General features: G+C 37.4%; 1 protein-coding gene across 4 annotated transcripts in view; it reads right to left on the reverse strand.

The window, feature by feature from the left end:
* The window catches only part of LOC120523146 (cyclic nucleotide-binding domain-containing protein 2-like), a 102,051-nt gene that overhangs the window by 70,183 nt on the left and 19,071 nt on the right, over window positions 1–12,797 (reverse strand). For all 4 annotated transcript variants that reach the window (XM_039744158.1, XM_039744157.1, XM_039744156.1 and 1 more), the window contains one exon: window positions 6,592–6,659. In XM_039744158.1, the coding sequence (XP_039600092.1) occupies window positions 6,592–6,608 (17 nt within the window). In that variant the 5' untranslated portion in view covers window positions 6,609–6,659. The remainder of the gene's footprint in view (window positions 1–6,591; window positions 6,660–12,797) is intronic.

Below are 12,797 nucleotides of genomic sequence, written 5' to 3' on the forward strand. Positions count from 1 at the left end.
AATGACACTGTCAAAACGCAAAAAAGTCATTAAAACTTTTGCAGAAGCACTATAAAACATGCCACAAAATACTTTAGACAAGAATCAACAATCCTGGACAGCAGTAACTACATGGTGAAGGTTTTTAATCATCAAGATAAAGACTTCCAGGACCATAGCCCCAGCAACTTATTAGCAAGAAACTTGTCAATCTGTCTTTTAATGACAATGAAGCAACAAAATTACAGCGACTACAGGAAACAAAATGGTGCTGTGAGAAATTCAAAATTTTGAAATTAAATGAAATCATGAGAACAATAATTCCAAATGAAAAAGAAACTCAGAAAATATTGTGGTCCCTGGCCGGCTTTGTATCCCGGCCAATACCCCCAGGCCACCAGACGGAGCCCTCACAGCGACATGGAAAGTCTCCAAATTACAGCGGAGCCTCATGGACATTGTAGTTTTTATGTACAGCCCTGCTGGATACCATGGGGGCCACCAGGAGACGCTATAGGTAGGCTTGGGGAGTGTTATTTGTCCTATGCCTAGTACTTCCAAGTCATATGAACAGAAGGAATGATGTACTCCCGGGGTGAGAAAAAAGGACTTTTATCTGACCCGGAAGTGATAAGGAATTATGGACTAAAGGTTGAGAACACTTCCAGGTCGGGAACTATAAAAGGACCCTGGGAACTCCCAGACAATTAGCTGAGCTGGGTGGTAGGAGGGCAACGAGTCTGGGAGTTTAGGATTTATTATAGGAGTATTGTGTTTATTTATGAATAGTGTGGAGTGGAGGGTGCTTGGTGCACGTAATTATTATAATAAAAAGAATAAATGTAGCAGTTTTACCTTGTGTTTGGTGTGGTACCTGAGGGTTCAAGGGAGTGATAGCGCCCCCTACTGTCACAAGATTAAACAGAAGTCCAGAATATGTATTTAACACAGAAAAAAAACTGTAAAGATTAGCAAATCATAATAGGACATGTCAGTCTGGCTTCCAAATGAAGAACAAACAGAAAGAATGCAGTAAATAGGGGACATGGATTACATTATTAACCCGCAAGCCTTTTTCTGGGTCATTACTCTTTCAATGGACCAAATATTCAACAGTAAATACCTTCCAGAGAGACTGTGAAATACAGATTCAGATTCATTGTTTCAATTCAGATCAGAGGAAGCAGTATAACAGACCAAAAATAGACACAGCAGTAAGAGACTTGGAATACAGGGTGAACTTTAAAGTGAACTGGAAGTGCTAACTTATAAGTGACTGGGCACACTTATTTCATGGTGGCATACGGACCAATGAATCACAATTCAACTATCAATTTAGATCTATAGAAAATAAAGTTTTTCTCTTTATTACTGTTTTTCTAGTCACAGACATTTTAGACATCATCATTAATGTTAACTTATGGAACTATGCTAGTGTTAATACACATATCATTTTAATAAACTACCAATGAACACTTGAAAGTAACCAATATAAATACTGTACATAAATAAATTGTCCAACATGCTTAATTCTCGTTTAGGGCCATGGGGGACCTGGAATCAATCTCCTGTCACAATAACGAGACATGAACACATAAAGGTTTGGGGCAGCCACCCGTGTAATATGGTATCCCGGCTGCAAAAGTCGTTTCTGTCACAATAACCAGCACTGAAGTGCATACAACGGAGTCCAAAACAAGACTAAGGGAAAAGGGGCAGGTTTTTAAAGGGGAAGACAGGAAGTGAGGTCATAAGGATCGAGCACATGGTCTTCAACCATTGGATCACAGCCGGACGTGACATCAGAGGGGCCAGAGGTGGTGAGGTCGACTTCCATTGGCTCGGTCCCGGAAGTGATGTCAAGAGAGCCAGGTGGACTCCCCCGGGAATGGTCTACAGGCAAGGGAGAAAAAGAGTCAGTGTACTCTGCCACATCCCGGCATGCCTCCGAACTGCCTTCACTCAAGCCGTTTAGCTGCCTCCCATGCGCACGTGTGTGACACTCCATATCAATAGGTATTGGTTAAGAAAATATTCTGGACTGGGAAAAAGTCTATTGCTAGGCTCATACACTTACCAACACTCACAAAAAGCCAACTTAGATTAACCTTTGGGATGTTGAGAGGAAATTGGAGGAACCTAAATAAAACCCATGCAGAGAGAGAGAAAAAACATGCAAACTCTACCCAGTGACCAGGAAAAGGTTCAAACCCCATTAACTCGATTAATGAGGAGCACCACTGTAACACAGTGACAAATACGATAAAATATATGAGTTTTTCTTCTTTCTTGTTTTATTCACTAAGCAATGTGCTGTTTTATTCTCTAAGCAACATGTTTAAAAAGCAAAAGAAATTATGACTAAACAATATTGCCTGAAAGAAAATTCTACAATGAACTGTATAGTTACCTAGTTTTCTCAAATCCAGTTGATTAGTATTTTTAGCAAATCTGTTAAAAATTCTGATATATTCAATTTAAATCTTCCTTACAGTTTGGCAAAATTATGTTACAACTAGCAAACTTATTGGAAGTGAATTCATACAAAATTTAGGCCAACCTTTAGGTGTCATTCAAGTCATTCTTAATGAACATGGAAAGAAAAGTTCAACTTGCATTTATTAGTAGCAAATCATACAATGACCTAAGGCAGGTGCACTTCTTCATTGTCAATTACTAGGGAGTTCCTGTCGTAGCTTCAACAAGAACAGCTCTGTCATCGTTATAATGGTGGATTTAAGTTTATTCAGCCTTTTTAAACAAGCTCAAATTTGATTAAGAAAATAGAGAACACATTTTATGACTTTGCTCATACAACATTATGACAACTTTGATTAAAACTGGCCAAGGAAGAAATACCTTCTGCCCATCACAAATGAGATGAAAAAATTTATATTTTTAAATTTTGTTAGTTAGTGTTGCATGTGACTCAATTGTTATAAGATCCTAAGGTTTCTTTTCCTATTAACCTTTTCCTAATATGTTTATATCTAGATTCCCATAAGTCTTGACCCACTTTCTTTTCAAAACAAAATTAATCTGTGAAATTTGATGCAAACAGGATTTGATGCTCATTGTCATTTGCTTTTAAAAATGAAATGTAAATTTGCTACACCACAGTAAGATGACTTCTTAGCATAATATTCATATGCACATCTCATGCCACATGTGTGGAAGATGTGCACTTGCAATAGTGTGCTAAGTGGTTAGAGTACATAGGGCTGCCAGAAGATTATAATCATAAGTCATATTGTGAATGTGCAGGCAGGATGAAATAGCAGTTTATATGAGCAACATTACCTTCTATTTATATATGAGTAGAGTGTATTCAATTATCTGTTCTTTCTACAGAAGTGGTGCAGACAAATATGGTTTTAGACTAAAAATTAATTTTAAAAGACATGATAAACTTCATTTAGTGACCATGCACAGCACAAATGTTTGTGTAGAACAGCATTGCTATGTACTTTATAATGAGAGTTTCCTCAAATTGTTATATGTGAGAAGCTGCTATAATCTATGCATATAATTTTCACCTGTGTGGAGATAACTTGTATAGTGTTTGGTGTTCAGGAGTCTGGCAATGAATCCTCCTAATGGCCGGATGCACTGACTAAGATTAATTATATAGTCATGCTAGTGTAGTCCAACCATCACCACATCAGGCTGCTATAGTATTGAAAGATCATGGGGGACAATTTTAAAGTTTTCCCAGTGCAGTAGGTGGCAACTGGTAGACCCATAGTTTATACCTAGCATCCTAATATTTACTGTAGTTGAATGGTTAGGTGACCTGGAGATTATGCTAAGAATTTGGGTCCAGAATTGCCAGGACACTTGGGGTCAGTCTGATGTATGCTAGAAGTTTATCTTCACAGACCCAAGTCTTAACCCCATAAATTATTCCCAAAACCTTTCAGAAGGTGTTTCATGGCCAGGGCCTAACAGCTCCTTCCTGATACCAGACCATGTGCGAGTTGTTTGGTAGATAAGGGTCCTGCCTGTGAAAGGAAGTGAGGCCTGAGGTATTGAATGATAAAAGGGGGTTGGTTTTTATTTAACTCTGAAAGTGCATAAAGCACCCTGCTAGGCATACAGGGGGGTAAACATTGTGATAGTTAAGCCCAGCAAGGCAGCTGGGTTTTATCTTCTCTATTTGTCTGACACTTGGTACTTTTTTGTGCTATCCCTTTTCAATGTTTATTTCATATTTTTGAATATTTTAACTTCTTTGGCTTTGGGGTCTGCTAGTAAATATACTTTTTAGACCATAATGTAAAGACATAAAATGGGGATAGAGACTTTTCCTCCTTCCATGTTATACCAGCTTTGTTATTGTTAGAAAGTTATGTTTGACAAAGATATATTCAATGAGTTAATTAATCATACCCTGTATAAAATGTGGGTAAGATTAAATAAAAATTTTGACTGCACACATATTCTTATCAAAGCACCTGTGCATAAGGCATTTGGAAGACTTTAAACTTTTCATCTGACAGTTGCAAGATGATAGGCTTTTAGCCTGAGTTTATTCAAGATGAACAGGAGTGCAATATATAATGGGAGAGCTGGAACATGAAGCAGGAATTTAGAGCATTTGATGGATCGTGCACTACCGGGAGACCTGGAGGAGCAGGGGACCAGGAGAAGGGCAATTTATACCCCGGGACATGAGAGGGCAGCCTGCCTGGGTTGAATCGGGGCCACGGGCTTGGGGCTTAGAAGCTCCAACCTGATGTGGTCCGTGGCCACCACCAGGGACCGCCTGGACAGCTCTCGAAACAAGATCTGCAGCACTTCCACCACACTTGGAAGTACTGCCTGAAGGGGAGCTAGATTCAAGAGCAGCGCTGTCGCCACACCTGGAAGTGCTGCTGGAGGTTAATTGGGAAGCCCCTGGAGCACTTCCGGGTGCACTATAAAAGGGGCCGCCTCACTCCATTCAGGGAGCCAGAGTTGGGTGGAAGAGGGTGGAGCTTGCGAGTGGAGAAGTGAGGGGGGCAGAGAAGAAGGAAAGAAAAGACTGTGAGCAATAGTGCTGGTGGGTTGTGAGCTGTGTGTGAGGTGCAAAGGACGGTGTAGTGAGAAAATAATAAATATAGTATGAATTTGGACATTGTGTGCCTCAGTGTCTGTCTGTGTCTGGGCTTCTTTTACCAGTGTTAAGCATAGTCAGGATGTGTGCAGTGCACCATACAACTACAAGTGATAGCTTGACCTGGAAGACCCTATCTATCTATCTATCTATCTATCTATCTATCTATCTATCTATCTATCTATCTATCTATCTATCTATCAACGCTGGTAAAGGCCCACATTGGTGCTCATTATTGCTTATTGTCACGCTCTATCTAACATTTTCTACCAGTGAGTTCCTTTGGATAACTGACTGGATACATGACATTCCTTAAAGATGTAGTTACTATGCACAATGGTTTAGTCTATGTAACACTCTTGATGTCCTGGAAAAACTGTCTTATGATTGAAGAGACATGGATGTTAGTTACTTTGGGCACTGATAAGATTAAACCTGATTTATCTAAGATCATGACTGTTAATACAATCAATCAAAAAAAAATAACTTGATATTTATTTTACGGCAGCTACTATAAGATTCAACTTTGTTTATTAGGGTTTCTCATCATATTGCAACACTCCAAAAATTGGAGACCTTATTTTATTAAAATCAGGCCCAGACACTAGGTAAATGTAGATTGTTCAATGACAAATTATTTATAAAACTTTTTAGATTGTTTTGATTTTATGAATAAATATTTATGTAATTTAATCTGCAAACTGAGAATATTTTTATACAACCAAAAAATTTAAAGGAAGTGTCAAATAGATTACCAAACACTAGTATACCTAAATTTTACCATGAACGATGCATGCAGCCAATATTATGTCAAATTCCAGATTCATCAATATGAATTTTGATGTTCTATATGGTCTGAGCATTTGAGCTGAATTTATGTAAACCCCAAGGTGTATAGAGAGGAGTAGTGGCTCTGAGGCTAGGGATCTGCACTGGCATTTGGAAGGTTGCTGGTTCAAATCTCATGAATGTCAGAAGTGATTCTGCTCCATTGGACTCTTGAGCAAGGCCCTTAACCTGTAATAGCTCCATCCTGGGTATGACATTAACCTGCATCCAGCCTTGTAAGGAGGCCCTCTAACTTGCAAGGAAAACTTGGGGGTTGGTGGCAAGATTGGCACTGCAGCCACTGTAAAAAAAAAAAAATCTTCACACTGTTCCATTCCACTCAAACTAGTGTAGTGCTGAGGTGATACTTGTTGCATGCTTGGGTCCTAATTTGGGATCCTGAGGTGTTTTATGGCATATTAGTGCATACTCTCAACCTCTATCCTCAAGGTGTGAAACTAGACAAGCATATGCAAGATTCTGCTAACTACGCTACAGTGCAGTGTCAAAAAACTGTAAACAAAAAACTGAAGGCCTGGAAAGAAAACCTCATGAACACAAGGAGAACATAAAAAGCATACACAAAGAGCACCCCAGTCAAAATTCAAACATGTTTCCATGTGTAATGAAGCAGGAAAACCTATTTTAAAAGCAGCACTAATGCTTAAATATCTTTTAAAAGTGCTTACTTGTAAAGCTTGATCATATTACGAACAAACTGAACAACTAGGACAGCCCTGCGAAACTCTTGAAGTCTCTGTAGAAAGAAAACAGAAGTCAATTAGAATTTAATCTGTTTAATTTTTGCACAGTGACCATATTATATATAGTGTATAATATATAACTTTGTTTCCATTTCATAACATGATCATATCTCTTTTTCCTGTTTAAGATAACACCCCTTCTTAGTCATCTGTCCACCCTATTGGCTAGTGGTGTTATTCACTCAATCACTTTTTCTTTGTCATTTCCATAAGACTTGTTCTCAGCATAGTACACAGCATATACATAGCATATTAAAAATACTGAAAAATAAAAGTTGTATTGGAAAATAAAAATCATGTGTCAGCCTATGTTCTTCTTTTTATAACATAGCCAAATTTCAATTAAAACTGTCATCCATAAATCTGTTTTTCTGTTGTGGGGTAGGCTTGCCCTAAATATTGAAATATCAAATGGTCTTTCTTAGACGAAAATTGCCAAATTTTAGCTTTTAGCTAAACCGGAAATTGTTTTTGTTGAGGAGTGAGTGAGTGAGTTATTCATTCAACTTTGTTTTGTTTTTGGCGTGTCCGCTTTGACCGCTCTCCCTACACTGCTTGCCCAATCATTATTCCTACTGCACACATCTCTCTCCATATCACCCTGTGACACTCTCAGTGCTAACTTGCCCTTCAATGCAGTTGGTTATAATGGTAAGGCAGAAAAGCAAAGTAATCTATTCACGAAAGTCGAATTTTAGATTGTGATAGAAAAGGGCAGTAAGAGCTGATAATGAGCGTCAAAAAAAAATGAACAAAAAGAGCTGCATATAATAAAAATCAAGAACAAAGAGAATTGTCCAATAAATTGAAAAAGAAAAAATATCCTGAACAATATGCAAACAGAAATGTGAAAAAACATTGTTTATAGAATGTACTGTAAGTTAGAGGATAATGTAATTTGTGGCATTGTAACAGTTTGGAAAAGAAATTACCATTGAGGCAGTGTGTTGTAAAAGCCATGCAAATGGAGCTACTCAGAGTGCTGTGGAGAGTGGCTAGCAGAAGAGCAACTCTTAAATAAAACAGCTACTGGGATGCTGGGAATGAGGTGTATTGTTAAGGAAGTTTCGTTAGGTACTGAGGGAGTTTGAGAGGTGTTTGACACGTGCTTGTTCTTTATCTGTTTTTTTGGGCACCGTTGTTTTTTTTCTGAGTTTGCATTGTCCAGTTAAGATGAAACAGCAATAAAACCTTTGTTTTGGACTACTACAACCACTTGCCTGTGTGGTTTATTTCTTCCGCCTGGAAAGGGACATTACAATATTCTTTTTGACGAGGTGTTAATGTAATTACATTTTTTGTTGATTTTTTAATTAGATTTTACTTTTTAACTTCTACTTTTACTCTCTGACTACATTACCACTTATTTGGCTTGTTGACACTTGTTTCTTGTATCAGTAAAATTTGTATATTCACTTATAAAACTATTTTGTAAAGATTCCTGACACCATATGAATTTGCTTGACAGTTGAGATCTTTTAAAACCAACCTGCTTACTCTTCTTTGGTACAATTACCCAAATCTCAAAAAATGCTCTTTCAGCTTTTTGGCTTCTTGTTTTTGAAAATCTTTCATTATCTAATTTTTCTGTCTATACTGAAGACCTGCCTATCCTTGTTAGCATTGTAAGATCAATACCTTCATGAACTACATTACTTTCAATAAGTATGCATAAATGCACAAATAAGAGCCTGTTTCACGCTGGAACTCCTCACACCACTTACTTAAGTTGCTAAGAGCTACTGTATTCTTGTGTCTATAGTTATAAAGTGAGGGATGCAGTACTCTCATTGCAGAACTACTGAAACTTGAGAGTCTCATATCCTCTCCCTCTTAAAGTAATTCAAGGGAAGGGAGAACCTAATACTTGAATAAATCAATGTCTCCTGATTGTAATGAAGTGTAAACTATCTTTCAAAATCCATGGGTTTACTTCAAATAATGATAAGGAAAAGTGGCAAACAAACCACAACTACAATGGTGAGATGGAAAGTACCACTACCAAGAACTACCACCAAGATTGACCTAAGTAATAAAGTGTTGGGCTTAATAAATGAACAAGGGAAAACAGATTTGTTTAGTGCTTGAATTGTAATGCCCCCACCTTATAAAATCTGAGTTTAAAACATTTGAATTTCATTATTATTACAAATTCCTTTATTGATTATGTAGCATCCAAGCAAATGGGCAAATTGTTCTGTTTTGAGATAATGCTTACTTTAGACCCTGCTAAATCAATCAAAATTTATTTGAAATCTGTTTTTTCATTACAGGTTTCCAAATACATTCAAGATTAAGACGTGTTGTAAATCTGGAAGAGACACTAGTCAATTTAGGGCACCCACAAGTTGCCATTTAACCTTTCCTGCACATCTTTGGGATAAGGGGGAGTACTTATATAAAATCCATGCAGACAAGAAGTATCACACAGAAAATAACCAGCTGAAATCTGAAAGGCACAAGTATTTATATTCCACTTGGATGGCCAAAGTATAACCTACAATAACAATAGTCCTTTATTGAAATTGATTTAATATTAACTTTTCCATATAGACACTTACAATATCCTTGATGTGTTGTCCTCATTACTGATTACCAAAACTAAAGCTGAAGTGCTGTTATTATTGTACTGCTCCAAACATCAAATAGAAAGTCAACAATCAGTAGCTCCTTTCCTAGGTTAATGATCTCAAAGAGTCACTTCTTCATACCTAGCAAGACAATACTCCAAATTTCTGCCTTGATAGCATTCACACATTATACTGTCATCCCAGACAAAGGGTGGAGATTGTGAAATCACAAACACTGAATATAGCATTTTTTCTATCTAAATGAAAATACATGAATCTGTTTAACATCATTCAAGTATTGTGCTCATTTCAATGATTCTGATTATGTTCTTACTAATTATTTTCTGCAGTACCTTAAATTACACAGATGATTTGAGACATAACCAGCAGCATGTATAGGAACTTTAAAATAACAGAGCCAAAAAGAAGCAAGGAACTAAACCTGTATAGTATCTATCTATCTATCTATCTATCTATCTATCTATCTATCTATCTATCTATCTATCTATCTACTACGGCATTTTACTATTTCTGAAAGCTTCAGGAACTTTAAAAGATGTAAAAGTGGTCTAGTTTTGGAAAACATCAGCTGTGAGAAAAGCGGTGAATAGAAAGGTCTGGTGGTAACTGAGGTGAATAGTGTTCTTCTTGCCATTGGTTAAAAATAGCTAACATATTACAAAATGTACAGATTACCTATATCATATCTTATAAGTAAACTTAGGTGAATGTCTTGTGAAGAATTTCCAGGAATTTCCAGGAAATCCCCCGCGGACACTCCCCCATGTGGCGGAAGTGCCGGCTGCGCACCCGGAAGCCCTCCGGGTGTCCCCAGTCTTTTTCCCCCCAGCACTTCCTGGTGTGGTGGAAATGCTGAGGTCCAGGGTTCTTCAGGCACCAGGGTGCTGCTTGGCAGTGGCCATGGGCCCCCAACACAACCAGGGTGGTCGCCCCTTCGTGGTCTGGAGGAGGCACAAGCCATCCTCCAGTCCTCCTGGGCATCCCGGCTGGGCTCCACCCCCAACCGCATGCCACACAGATTAATGCCAGATAACCAACACAAATATTTTAATGCATTCAGAATGAATCTTTGCCTCTATCCACCACTGTAGCAACCTTTTAGTTCACTGCAAGATGTAAAATGTGACACCCAAGTAGTCAGTGTTCATGTCCTGGTACTTTCTTCCAAGCAGTTCATACATTTAGTATTGTTTCCATTGACTGACATTATTGATTAATTCCACATAATGCAAAATGTAAGTAAAATTAAATAATGTCATCCTTAGTTACCTCTTATTTTTAAATCACATTTTTCAAGCTCAGTTAACTTCCCTACATTATCTCCTGCATACATGCCAGTTAGAGCAGGCAGGATCCTGGGTGTGCATTTGCTAATGTTGGTGTCTTTGCACAAACTGAATGCAGTTGTACCAGCAATGTGATTTGCTCCAGGACAGTCTTTGAACATATGAGTACCGCACTAAAGAGCCATGTGTACTAAAGATCATCTTGTTTCCTCAAATTACACAGCAGGGTTTTCTCTCAGCTATAACAAGTAGCGTTATTTTTTTGTTTGAGTGTGCTTATAATTAAAATACATCCCGAGCCACTGTCATTTTTAGTCTTTCCTAGGACAATGTAATAGTTTAAGAGGAATGTGCACTCTGCTGTCAAAAATCAATATTTATATTCTCCAATAGATTCTACCAAACTATTCCTTCATTTTCTATTTGTTTAATATGATCATTTTACTTACATATAAAATCTGAAAAATATGGTTCTGGACACAGGCTGACAATGCTAATTGAGTAGTAACCCAAAATGTGAATTTTCCTTTCTAAGAAGGTACTGAAGATTTTATATCTTGGGTCAGAGCAGCAAGATCCCAAACATCTGGTGTGGAGGTGAAATCAGTAAGTTTGCATGTTCTTTACAGTATATACTGTCTGAAGACAATAAAGAGTGGTTTTCGAGTATGGTCTGTGGACTGAGATGGTGTTATGACCTCAGGACAGGGCAGTGAAAGGAAGGATCCTTTTTAAATTTTATGGATGTGTCTTCATTCTTATTCTCTGCTTGGTGGTACACACTGTATATGAGTGTACAGTCAGGAAGGGTTATTGCTTAATAAGGTTACATCTATTTGGTGGTGGTATTTGTAGCAATCTTGCTTAAAACGTGTAAACAAAGATTTTTTTTAAAGACATTTAAGAGCCAAACCTAAACTTGTACCTTTATGTGAGGCTGTTGAGATGTACAGGAAGCAACATTTTCAGCTAAACCTGTCTAAGTATGCAGAAACCAAAGCTGAGATGTTACTTATGGTGATCCTCATTTTCAGACAGACTCTGGGATGCTTTTTTTTATGACTACTGTCTCACAAAAGAACATTTGGAGATGTCAGAAAAGGATTTCATAGCTCTCTGAGTTACTTAGAGGAAGAGGGTGGATGTCCAAGAGAACAAGGAAAGGAACTGACAGATTGTATTTGCAGCCTCCTGATTATCAGCTATTTTAAATACACGTGAATTTCATAATTTTACAAACTATATCAGATTCAACGTCATTAATACAAATTAGAAGTGTAATGCTCTAAGGGCATATGAGCACTTGGTTTATTCCTGGGTATCTCCAGTGATGACCTTATATATATATGGAATATTCTCTTCTCATACTTAGTATATTATTTTCATATAAATAGTTATGTTATTTATTTATAGTTTCTGAATTTCTGCATGGTATATGAATCCGCTTTGTTACTCTTCTAGGTGGATATGAAGACTATTATTACGGAAAGAAATGAGTTTGCAGAAAGAAAGTACAAAACATAAGGAACTGTTACAAACATACAAGAAAATAAGCAACGGCACAATAACTGACAACCAGTGTTACCATAAGTACACACACTCAAAATTATTACAAGGAAGAGTAATTACCTTAACATAATTCAAAATGCTTATAGGTCTTGGAATGAAAGAGTTCTTAAATCAGATGCTCTTTAGCCTTGGCAACCTAAATTTGTAGCCTGTTGGCAACAACTGAATTTTAGGAAAAATGTGATGTCTTCTGTGTCACAGAACTGAGTTGGCCTTATTTTTAACCTGTTTGTAATGTGGCTCAGTGGCAGAGGTCTGCTGTAATTTTTACAATTATGTTTAAGTATGTTTATATTCTTAATGCTGAAGTGGCCAAACCAACTAAAGCAAATGTAACAGCAGATTTAATAAAAGTAGCATTATGGTTTAGTCTTCTTGTAAAACAACTGAGTTTACTAAGGTAGAATACCCCTCTCTGTCTCTGCTTACAAATTTTTTCTCTGTTGAGATTAAACATTAGCTTGTTATCAATGATTGTCCCTAAATATTTGTGTTGCTCCACCAAGTCCATAGTCCATAGTTCCTCCTTTTATTATTGTTGAGGGTGAGGGAGGAGGGGAGCACCTAATGTCTACAACCATATCCTTAGTCCTAGAGATATTTATCTGTAAAAAGGCATGATCACACCATTGAACAAACTCATCAACAATAGGTTCATGGCTGTCCTTCCTGGTTTGTAGGAGTC

The sequence above is a fragment of the Polypterus senegalus genome, chromosome 2 (assembly GCF_016835505.1).
Source record: "Polypterus senegalus isolate Bchr_013 chromosome 2, ASM1683550v1, whole genome shotgun sequence".
Classification (NCBI taxonomy): Eukaryota; Metazoa; Chordata; class Cladistia; order Polypteriformes; family Polypteridae; genus Polypterus; species Polypterus senegalus.